This window comes from Hippoglossus stenolepis, chromosome 6, assembly GCF_022539355.2.
Source record: "Hippoglossus stenolepis isolate QCI-W04-F060 chromosome 6, HSTE1.2, whole genome shotgun sequence".
NCBI lineage: Eukaryota > Metazoa > Chordata > Actinopteri > Pleuronectiformes > Pleuronectidae > Hippoglossus > Hippoglossus stenolepis.
In genome coordinates this window covers 26,548,568-26,560,014 of record NC_061488.1, presented here as the reverse complement: position 1 = coordinate 26,560,014, position 11,447 = coordinate 26,548,568, and the positions used below count along the sequence as shown (strand labels likewise).

The 11,447-nt window shown below is 40.1% G+C and overlaps 1 protein-coding gene across 5 annotated transcripts; it reads left to right on the top strand.

Annotated features, from left to right (window-relative positions):
* Positions 1 to 738: 738 nt before the first annotated feature.
* On the top strand, positions 739 to 10,953 carry LOC118111639 (mitochondrial carrier homolog 1). Of its 5 annotated transcripts, none has more exons than XM_035160401.2 (12): positions 739 to 1,125; positions 3,199 to 3,283; positions 4,153 to 4,259; positions 5,100 to 5,159; positions 6,224 to 6,281; positions 6,614 to 6,665; positions 8,181 to 8,240; positions 8,346 to 8,439; positions 9,091 to 9,138; positions 9,223 to 9,290; positions 9,819 to 9,894; positions 10,074 to 10,289. In XM_035160401.2, exons 1-12 carry the CDS (start codon positions 829 to 831, stop codon positions 10,146 to 10,148), a joined length of 1,080 nt encoding a protein of 359 aa, XP_035016292.1. In that variant the 5' UTR covers positions 739 to 828; the 3' UTR covers positions 10,149 to 10,289. The 5 variants fall into 5 exon arrangements, with proteins under 5 accessions (XP_035016292.1, XP_035016290.1, XP_035016291.1 ...); XM_035160399.2 differs by having other exon boundaries at positions 741 to 1,125; positions 9,830 to 9,894; positions 10,074 to 10,953; XM_035160400.2 differs by having other exon boundaries at positions 743 to 1,125; positions 5,097 to 5,159.
* Positions 10,954 to 11,447: the final 494 nt, after the last annotated feature.

Below are 11,447 nucleotides of genomic sequence, written 5' to 3'. Positions count from 1 at the left end.
CACATGAGCTGACTGTATGCATACAATTGATTATGTGCTCTTTGCTTTGCAGATCCTGAAGTGACTCTGAGCTGAATTTAAACCCTTTCTACAGAGTTGCAGTCAACCTGCTGCAGAAACAAGGGTGCATAATGTGTTGCATGTTAGGTTTATAATAATAATAACAACAATAACAGCAATAATAATAATAATATGGTAGACATTGGCTGAGCTGTGCCTTTAAAATTTCTCCTTCGTCTTCTTTTCTGGTGAGTTGGTGAAAAAAAAGTAGAAATAACAAAAAATGTATTTTGCTGATTGGTGACGCAATTTTGCATTTAAATCAAAGACTTTATTTACCGTATAGACCACAGAGACAGTCCATAGTGTGTTTACAGTCCACGGTAGAGACCATACATACAGTCCATGGTCTATATACAGTCCAAAGTACAGACCATAGATTCAGCCCATGATCTGTATACAGTCAATGGTACGGACCATATATACACTCCATAATTCAAACTATATAAAGTCCATGATAACAATTATAACTATAACTGATTGTTATGAGCTCACTCACATTCCAGTAAATACAATGTGTCTGACTAGTTCACATACATATGTTGTATATGTTTTTTTATAGTTTGACTCTGCTGTTTTTATTAACTCCATCCTTATATCCTGTCTTTATAATCTCATAGATATATAACCACTGCAGTTTCCGGCAGCTCACGTTTACTGGTCACCTGTCAATCAGTCCCAAACGAACGAAGCTCCGCCCACGTGTGACAAACAGCAGGCTAATCAAATCAAACCCACTCTGTGCCCTCGTGTCGCGTAGAAACTACGATGTGTTTATACTGCGTGTGTTCGATGCACAGGACCTCTATCACCTCTGAAGCACCGCGTTTTATTTTGAAAGTTGTAAGCGGAAGTTATCTTTCTAGCCTTCAGCTGCGCACAGCGGGGATGAGCGGTGTCCTCCTGTCACGGCAGCTAAAGATGGAGCCGTCAGAAAACCTGTCAGTCGGTGTGGACCCGGATGCTACACCGACCCCCGTGGCTCTGGACACCGCCGTGCTGCTGCTGGGAGCGGGAGTGACAGCCGTCACACACCCGCTGCTGTACGTGAAGCTGCTAATACAGGTAGCCAATGTAGCTAAGTAGCTAACCGGAGAAAGACAGTCCGACATCACCGCCGCTGGTGTGTTGTTGGCCACCTGTTTATATACAGGCTGTGGTGGGGGCCGACTCCTTCACATGTCCCATGATGCAGTGCGCTCATTCACCTGAGCGCAGCTGGGACAGAGGTCCAGAGCAGTGACGTCAAAAAACAAGAGTTTGGACTATTCTCTGTTTTATCAAACATTCAGGAACAATTCAGTCCTCGGTTTCTTTTTCAAATAAATTTACATAATGATGTCATATGTCAAATATTCTCCTAGTTTTGACTGACAGTGTCTACCGTGACTTGCTCTGATGATTGAACCCTGGTGTAGACTGACAGGTTCACCATCTACCTACTAATTCCACCTGGATGACTTGTGAGCCGTTCATCTAATCGACTTCACAAATGGAAGGTCGATTGTAACATGCTTGATAAAGTCTAGTGCAAACCTTAATGCGATTCAGACATGCAACATGTTCAATATTAATAAATGATGCTTTCCTAAACCTCAGCACACCATCTTTGCTGTCTTGTGCCATGAGACCCTAACTTTCAGCTGTTTTCATGGCTGCCTTCCTGCCTGTCCATGTGGACGTTTTGAGTTGTTTGTAAGACCTTTACCTCTGCTCTGCTTTCTCAACAATAGTTTGACTGCACTGGAACTTTTGAGCATCAATCAGACAAATCTGCACTTGGGCTAATTAGAATTTCCCAGTAGCAGCTGGAAGGCATTGCTGATGAGAGAAATGTCTACAATACCTGCTTAAGTGAGTGTCTACTCAACCTGACCCCAGATTATCAGGAAAAATTGACAGATGGATGGATGGCTGTTAAATGAAAAGACACATTCTCATATTCACACATGCACAACACACAACTAATGCACGTTGCTTGCTGCGCCCGTGTCTTGGAGAATTGCTAACTTTGGTTGATGCCAATGCTACATTATCAACAATCACTATAGTAATTAAAGATGAAATGGTACTTCTAACAGTCAGGAATTTGACCACAGTAGAAACCGGTAACCGTTTCATCCCTAATATGGAATGTGTATAAAATGGGTGCATGAAGTTGTTCTTTAATATCGGGAACAAATTAATTAGAATTTTTTTCTAATTAAATTCTTCACTGAGAAGGGTAGAAATATTTTGGTTCATTGTGAAACTGTAACAGGCCAGAGGTCAGCTGAGTAGACTTAGCCCAGGATGCATTTGTGTTTACACAGCAAACAGAATGTGAGCACATGTGTCTCAGAGCACTGTATGTGTGTGTGAATGGCGAACTGTACTGAGTGGTCATCAAGACTAGAAAAACTCTATATAAAAACAAACCATTTACAATTTATAACTGTTTTGGGTAGACCAGATAGGAGAGCATTACAGTTATCAAGCCTGCTTGACAACAGTGCCATTTAATACCACAAATGTCCAAACAGAATATATATAATTAAAGTTCCTCTCGAGGCATTGATTAAACCCCTAAAAATTCCTCTCCGTCGCATGTAATAGAAATTCAGATAAATCTGAGGTGCCACAGAGGCCAGTGGATGGTGCCTTTTTGAGAGGAAGGAGCTATAGTGTTAAACTGACCATGGTTAACAAGCACCTTAAGGCAGAACACCTGGCGTATATCTGGTGGCGCTTCCGTAAACTGAAAAAAAGGCACTTTATGAACATTTTGGTGTTCCATGGAAAACTATTTAACGTCTCCACGACTTTTCTGCAGAAATGAAACTAAGATTTTGTTGATCAGCTAAACGCTGTTGCATTGTTTGGAGTTCAAATCTTTTCCCTTTAAGATTAATGGTGCACTGTGTTATCACACACAAAAATGTGAAGGATTACTTCAAGACATTAAAGTTCAACTTTCTGGTCATTATTCAACACCACAACTCAGGAACAGACGGGGGATTGTGACCATATTTCCTGCAACTTGACTGCATACAACTCTGATGCAGTAATTCTAGTTGGTCATTACAATAGTTGTCAGGGTTTCCTTCATTCCCACGAAGCAGAGAAGCTGTGTTTGATCTCTGCTATTGTTGTTTCCAGGTGGGACATGAACCTCTTCCTCCAACTGTGGGCACAACGATGTTTGGAAGAAGAGTCTTATACTTACCTGGCTTCTTCTCCTATGGTGAGTGAGGTGTGAATATTTATTGTCTTATGCCCTGTTCAGACCTGGTTTCATAATCTGTCCTAGATCCGATCCGAAGTGGAGAGCTCTAAGTTTGTCTGTTCACACCTGCCGTTAAAATGCTTCCTGTGATCACTGGGATCAGATCTCACTTTCCTGCTCTATATGCAAATAATCATGCACGTCATTTCTGTTCCTGAAGACCAAATTATGTTTTTACCCAGTCTGAGTTTATAAATGCTCCTGTTGTCAATGGGTTTGAGTCGGTGCGAGAGAGAGATCTGAGTGATAGGATCTCAAGATGCTTTGAGGATTTATTCAGGTGTGTTCACACCTGTACAAAGAGCTGTCCACTTTTGTTGGATCATTCAGGATGAATGTTTATACCAGATCTTACTGAGCACTCACAACATATCTGGCATTCGTGCTAACATGCTAACGTGCCATGCTAGCTCTTCATGAAATGCCAAAGGGAAGTACTTTGAAAATATACTCAATCAATCAATCAATCAAATTTTATTTGTATAGCCCATATTCACAAATCACAATTTGTCTCATAGGGCTTTGACATGGTGTCAAACTCCACAAACAGACGAACACATACCAGGTTCAACCACTGCCTCTACCTCCTCTCTCCAGGCTCAGTTCATTTGATGCCAGGAAGGATCTGTATTAGAAAGAATATAAATTGATTGGCTAGTTTAAGTGTGATTTGATTGGCTGGTGTTGGCACTGCCACTTGAAGATTTGAGCTTTTCTCAGCTTCTACTACACACGTTCCTGCTGAGGTCTCATATGTGTGAGTGCTCTGTAACAGTTTCGCTGGACATGAATTAAGACCAGCCGACAGGAGATGGGTTTGTTTTCAGCACAGCACATTGTGAAGGTGGATGGAAAGAGGGGACTCTTCCGTGGCTTCTCACCTCGTTTCATAACCAGTGCCATCTCCACCATGGTCAGGAGCAACGTTAAACAGGTAGGCAACTTCTGTGACTAAGACTCCACAGATATCATGACAGTGTTATTGTTGTTGCTTACGGGGCCTTGTATTGGGGCAGAAAGCTGACTGAAGGCCGAAACTGAAGCCAGATCTTAAGAGTGGATTGGGCAAAGTTAAACTGCAGCAGATCTTAGCCTTTGAAGCACAGATTTATGAATTTGGGTATTTTTACCAGCCCATACAAAAGACAAGATTGCTATTAGAGACTTTGAATGACAGCAGAGAAGATGTTCAAACTGGGGATTTCTTATCCAAACAAAGAAACCCACAGGCAAAATCAATCAAATGACCGCCAATATACCTCTGATTATAGCCCAAAACCACAAGAGAAGGAAAAAATACCTTGCTCAACCAGCTTCCAGTTGTTGTGACATCGGTTAAGGACTGAGAATGACCACACCAGAAATGCTAAATTGGAGACACCACAAGTCAGTCCGTATTACTAACTCGTAGTGTTACTTGCAAGGGCCTCACCTAGAGTGGATTCACACATGCCGATTATGGAACTAGCCTTCAGGGTATAAAAGCAGAATGTCTCAGCTCCAGATGGAAATTAAAACAAAAAGTAATATGCTAAAAGTGAATAAAACTTAAGAATACCCAAAAGCATGAGAAAATATGTGTGGCTTCAGTTGTAGAATTAGAACACGCAAAATTCTTCCAAAGCTTTTGAGCAGCGACGGCAAACACATGATCGCCCTTACACCTTAGCTTAGACAGAGGGACGGACAGAAACAGCTGTCGAGGGTGTTAAAGAATCGAAAGGTATAGGTATTATAAAGAGTTGTCAGAGTAATTAACTTGTTTATTCAGCAGGTGGAGCTTCTAGCCAAGAGAGACGACCTTCAGACCTCACTCAAGAAAGTGGTTAAAGAGGTGAGAGGTCACCCTGCTCCCGACTTTGGGATCATCCCTGGCTCAATTCATGTGGAGGCTTACTGCTGAGATGTAATTGCATTGTGTTGTTATACTCACTACCTACTTTCTGTTTGTCATGTTGGTAGTTTTGTTCCAGTGTAAAATAAATCTGTCAAAGTAGTTCTTAAAAATGTTCAAGACCAGAGTATGGAAAATTGGCAAATACCAAAAGTGTACAGCAAATTATACTCGTATTACTCATAATAACTCTTATTAATTTTTCTCATTCTTTAATCAAAGCCCTATGAGACAAATTGTGATTTGTGAATATGGGCTATACAAATAAAATTTGATTGATTTGATAATCAGACAGTTTCAGACTATAATATCTCACTAATAGACAACATTTTGTTAGGCCAGACTTTCTGTACATGATCACTGTGTTGATTCATGTTTGTTCAAGGCTTCTTTTGTTAAACTACAAAAAGAGATGTGGCGAAAATATATGTTTAGAAACTAAGGTTAGACATGAACTCCGGAGAATGTCCACACAATTGGATCTGCACGTTTTCCGTAGTTTCCCTTTCACATATTCACAAAGTTCACAAGAACACAAATTACGGGAGTGTTCAGGTGAGGGGAAGTGCAGCAGGCAGACGAAGGATCTAACGTATTAACTCCGCTGCAGAGATCACGTGTTTTTGTTTAGCACATCGACACCGGCATCGGTCCTTATCACCGCAATCTCTCCTCACATTTTTGTCTGTGTCTTCTACGTCTTTTTCATCCTCAGATATGTATTCTGTTTAGTTTATTTTTTTAAAAACATTTTTGCGTGTAGTGCATTTTAGAAATGCCATCAACACACCCACTCAATGGTGGTGAATCCTGCGGAGGATCTCCTTCTCACATTGGCTCATTTGGACATTTTTCGGAGTTTTTACCAGAAAGAAACTAGTCCTACTCAAACACATTTATCCAGCAGAAAATGAACAGATATTTAGGCTTATAGCCAACATTTCATTTCACATCTTTTCATCCTTTTATCAAACTGTCTCTTCGCATTGTTTTCATGTCTTCAGACCACACATGAGATGATCATCCAGTGCCTGTCCAGAGTAGCCACTCATCCTTTTCATGGTATGTCCTCATTAAGGCTGTCAAACTTTATTCCACCATATAAAGCTTATGCTCGATATACAAAAGCAGCTGTATTATTTTCATTATTGAATAGTTGTGAAGTTATTTTTATAGTTATTTTCTCAATGAATCCTTCAGTCTAATAATTGTTAGACTATTGTGAAAATTCACATCACAAATTCTGAGTCCAATGATTTTCTTCAAATGTCTTGTTTTGTCCGACCGGCTATGATGAAAAATGTTTGTTTTTACATAAAATAGAGGAGCAGAAAATTGCTGTCAGAACAAATGACATATCTTTGCTGATCACCTGTTTTGTTTCCTTTTGGCAGTTATGTCAGTGCGTTGCATGGCCCAGTTTGTTGGCAGAGAGGTCAAGTACAGGTAAGACTTGGTATTATGCCGCAGTAATTTCCTGTACAGCCTTTGAAACCAGGTTTTTTCTACAACCATTAAATACGCACGACTAAATGACCAACAATTAAGGTTAAAGTTCAGAAAAACATCCTGAATTATTATTTATTAAAGTTATAATCCTTCAGATTTCTCTGACCCCACAGTGTAACCCCTATCAACAAATACAGGACTTTTTTTTCTAGCTGCTTCACAATAAAGGCCATAGATCACCAGTGAAGCACTTAATGTGAAGCACTAGCAGCAGTAGGAAACGATTGGTTTGCACAGAGCTCTCCTCTGACTGAAGTGAGTGACTAGCAAGGCCCACAGTCAGTCAGACAGCTTTATATTTTTAACTGTTGAAGTAGATTTATGTATTTCTTTCTTTTAATCTTAAATACATGTAGGGATTATAGTTCCCCTGCACTACAACAGATTAATATCAGTTAGATTCCAGAGAGGCCATGTATGGGATCAGCAAGGATAAAACAACTTTATCATTGATTTTATACTTGCAGTTTATTCAACAATATTTAAAGGTAACACTAAGTCTGCTGTTTAATAGGTCAGTCTATGTGCTGGAGTTCCCCCTAAAGTTAGCTAGTTATCCAGTAGATTGGAAGGTAGGGAGGGCAGTAGGTCGATAGGTAGGTAGGTAGGTGGGTTGGTAGGTGCTATGTGTTTAAAGTTTGAATTAAGGCTCATTGGGTCAGTTGAAGTGTTTCATTTAAAGCCTAGTGTTATTACCAGCTTGTTGTTCTTTGCTTATGTTTCTGCTTATTGTGTTCAGTACATAGACTCTGCTCATGTCTCCCAGTGTCTCACTCTGGCAGGTTCTACTAATGTATACTTATATAAATATATAATCATCATAACAGTGAACACTGAGGATAGAGCTCAGAGCCGTTTGCAGAATGAGCTGTAAGGACTGAGTGTGGGTCATACTGAGTGAACTTGTAACGACAGATAAACAACCAAATGCAGGACAGTGTGTACACGCAGCTGTTCTACGATGTTTCTGTGTAAACTGGGAAGATTTTTCTTCACTTTAATCCCTGTACATGGGTACGCAATTTGAATTCAGGTTACGAATGGCGGACTAGTCCACTATTAATGAAGGTCACTATATACAGAGGTTAACAAGTTGGTGTCAGATTTTTTTTAACTTTCAGATATTCAGATTTTTCAGGTGCTTTTGTCACAACCATCATTATTATTATTATTATTATTATTAGTTGATTCATATTTGGAAATTTAGCTAATCTGCCTCATCAGGACACTGTAGGTGGGATTTGATCACATAAGTATGACAGCATCATCCCATCTACTTCAAACTGCTGCGAGGAGCATTGGGAAGAACCGACTCAGAGCTGCTTCATTTTCACCAGCTTAGACACTAGACAATAGCTGAGTCATGAAGCTGACATTTAAAAGCTGAAAACAAGAAACCCATTTTCTTTGTAGATTTTTACATTGTTCATGGATTTGATGTTATATTTACAGTGGGATGATCAGTTGTATTACCAACATATTTAAGGAGGAAGGAGTGGCTGGATTCTATGTGTGAGTAATTAAATCATTTTACAGTTATTTTTAATAAAATACTTCCGACATGTTGATTAGATCTTTGACCTCCACCAGTCTGAGCAGTGTTTTGTGTGTTTGCAGAGGTCTCATACCCCACATGCTGGGAGAGGTTCTCTTCCTGTGGTGTTGTAACCTCCTCTCTCACCTTATTAATACCTACGCTGTAGACGACAGTGTAAGTATCTCTATCTGTGATGACAAGCACTATTATTTTATAACTACACAATACATTAAATATTGATGAAAAGTAATGAATAAGACAGTTTGTTATGCATATACATTTACAAAAAGCCATAAACAAAGTTCCAATGGAAGACTGGAATATCTGAATCACTCGCATGTAAAAGAAACTAGTCTACACCTTCTGCAACAACTGTTAGCTGGGAGCTAAAGTGCATCACATGAAGACGCTGAGAGTTGAAACATGTTGCTTCAACAGCTGAAAGGCAAGTGATTTGCTGCCAAAGCTGGAAGCACAAATGATAAAGAAGAAATCTTTGTATAAACCCTTCCCGAAGCCGAATGCCTTGTTTGAAAGCAACCATCTAAAACCTGGTGGTTTTCAGAAAAACTTTGGTGTGTGTGTGTGTGTGTGTGTACAAACAGTCTAATCAATCAATCAAATTTTATTTGAGAGGGGGACCTCACTACCTGATGTTAAACAACATGTTTCAACACTCGGCTTCTTCACCTAATGTACTCCACTTTTATATTTCAGACTTTCATTTGATTTAGCAATTTCCTCCAGCTTTCAACTTCCAAATTAAATCAAATGTCCTGTTCCATATAAAGCCAGTACACTGTGTCCTCTCTTGTTGTGTTGCAGTTCAGTCAGGCCTCAGCAGTCAGAAGCTATACTAAGTTTGTGATGGGGGTAAGTTCAGCAGTTCCATTGTTATTTGAACTATTCCTATTCCTATTTGTCATGACTTCAGATTAATGCAGTGTTGTTTTCTAGATTGCAGTGAGTATTCTCACATATCCATTCATGTTGGTGGCTGATCTTATGGCAGTCAACAACTGTGGGTGAGTCGATTCTTCCAACATGATTAAATTCTCACATGGAAAATCATTTCACTCTTCAATGACGGGATTCAACGTGTAGTCGTCACTCAGTATCAATAGTACCGCTGACCTTCACACTCTACGTCCTGAGACCCTAACCCTAGACTGCACTTCCTGTGCACAATGGTGACATCAGCAGTGACCTCATGTTGCTTTGATGATGCAGTGTTGAGTGACTTGCTGCTTGCTGCAGAGCTCATGGTGACAACAAGTGTGCACAGCCGGCTTGTATTGGTTAGATCGTGACACTGTTGGCCTCCACTATTTCTGAAAACAGGAGCAAACACGTCAAACCTTGTGAACTTGGAGCTTTCAGCAAATTCCAAGGTTGTAGGTTGTAGCTGTTGATTTTCATTTGATCATAGCACACACAGCAGCTATATCACAAACTATTACATTGTCTTCTTTGAATGGGCAACAACATAGTTAGTGGTATTTGTAGAATCCCGGCGAAGATGTTGAAGTGTGATTGGTTGGGCTTTGTGTCAGTCTGGCTGCAGGTCTTCCTCCTCGCTCTCCCATCTTCAAGTCCTGGCTGCACTGCTGGAGTCACCTGAGCCACAAGGTACGCCCACTCTGTCACTCCCACTCATCCTGTGGAAAGACTTATGTTTAACATGATATTAATAAATATACTCCTCATTTAAAATCATCGTTTCTATGAAGTCCCTTTGACCAGGTTTAGAGTTGAGACTTATCAATATTCAATAATAATAATCTCTCCCCCCCCCTCCCCGCTGTCAGGGTCAGCTCTACAGAGGATCCAGCTTCTTTTCCCGCTGGGTGCCTGTCACCTCCCTGCCCTCCATCGAGAACTGACATCATCACTGTCACCCTGCTGGGATGTTCAGCAGAGACTCAGTTTCTCGCTTGCCATCAAACATCAGCTTTGGTTTGGTCTCAGTGGGGTGAGGACAGAGCTCGTTCTCAACTACTTTGCATTGTTTAGTTCTCGACTGCAGCGTCCTCCTCGGATGTCATGGCCACCTCTCCATAGGGCCAGCTGCAGAGGCTCAGGGGTTCTGCAGTACATCAACATCCTCAACCAACGTTTCCATCGACAGCAGACAGCAGCTGTTATAACCTCATTGATCTTATCACATGATCAAACACAAACCCCAACACATTCTGACCAGTCACCATGACTGTTACACAGTACGATGACAGTGAGGCTGAAACGACACAGGACAAGCAGCATCAGGAGGCTTTGTGTGTCAGTGCAGTTCTACACAGTGTCTTTGTTCCTGTTTGTGGAAATAGTGTGTCTAGTTTTACTGAGACTATATAAAGAATTGCTATTTTTTGTTTGTGTGTGTGGCAGGCTGCAACGTAACACAACTTATGTAATGCAACTTACATATGATGGTAAAAACGTAAAACAGTACAAGATATTTAAATATGTACATGTGTACAGGAGTATGTGTCTTAAATTTTACTTTTATATCATGTTTGAAGAGTTTTCAGTTTGTTTTTAGAATACCTTTCTGCAGAAACTTTTTTATTCCATAAAGCTGAAAAATGTGTTGCATTTAAACTGGTCGCGTCGCTTGTCTTTTTTCTTCGTGGAGCTGTGTTTTCATTCATGCTTCCTCGGCTGTTACCAAAATAAAAGCTTTCCTACTCAGCAGTGTTCCATTCATGTTCAGTATCTGGGCACCAAGTTCTAATAAGGCACCATTTAAAGCATAAATAAATAGCTCATGTTTAATGGAGCAGTTATTTAGCCATCTATGAGAACATGCTCAGGGTTACGTGTTTGTGTCATGTTTGTGTCTCATGTTTGTCTTCCTGAGTATCTGCCTCCAACTTACTTATCTATTAAAGTTAATGCTAATATTCATATTTTCACTGATGTTCTAATATGAACATTTGCTTTATTAAGGCAGCTGGATTTTTTTCTCAGTAATAAAATGTAAAACGGGATATAGAGTAGGTATTTTATGCATTTCTACAAAAATCAAACCAATTAATTATTTAATGTCTTCTCAAGTGGAAATTTAGATATTAAGTCATTTTTATCTATTACATTCACTAAGTATTCAGACCTCATGTTTTTCATATTGTTGTGGCAGCCCTGGAGTTGCACTCCTCCACCAACCAGTAGTGTTGACTAAAAGG

Bases quoted from the DNA above. Each gene is read 5' to 3' on its own strand.
- LOC118111639 (XM_035160398.2), top strand. From the start codon at position 829: ATGTGTTTATACTGCGTGTGTTCGATGCACAGGACCTCTATCACCTCT. The intron at 1,126-3,198 runs GTAGCCAATGTA...TGTTGTTTCCAG, and splicing joins ACGTGAAGCTGCTAATACAG to GTGGGACATGAACCTCTTCC. The intron at 5,160-6,223 runs GTGAGAGGTCAC...TCATGTCTTCAG, and splicing joins TCAAGAAAGTGGTTAAAGAG to ACCACACATGAGATGATCAT.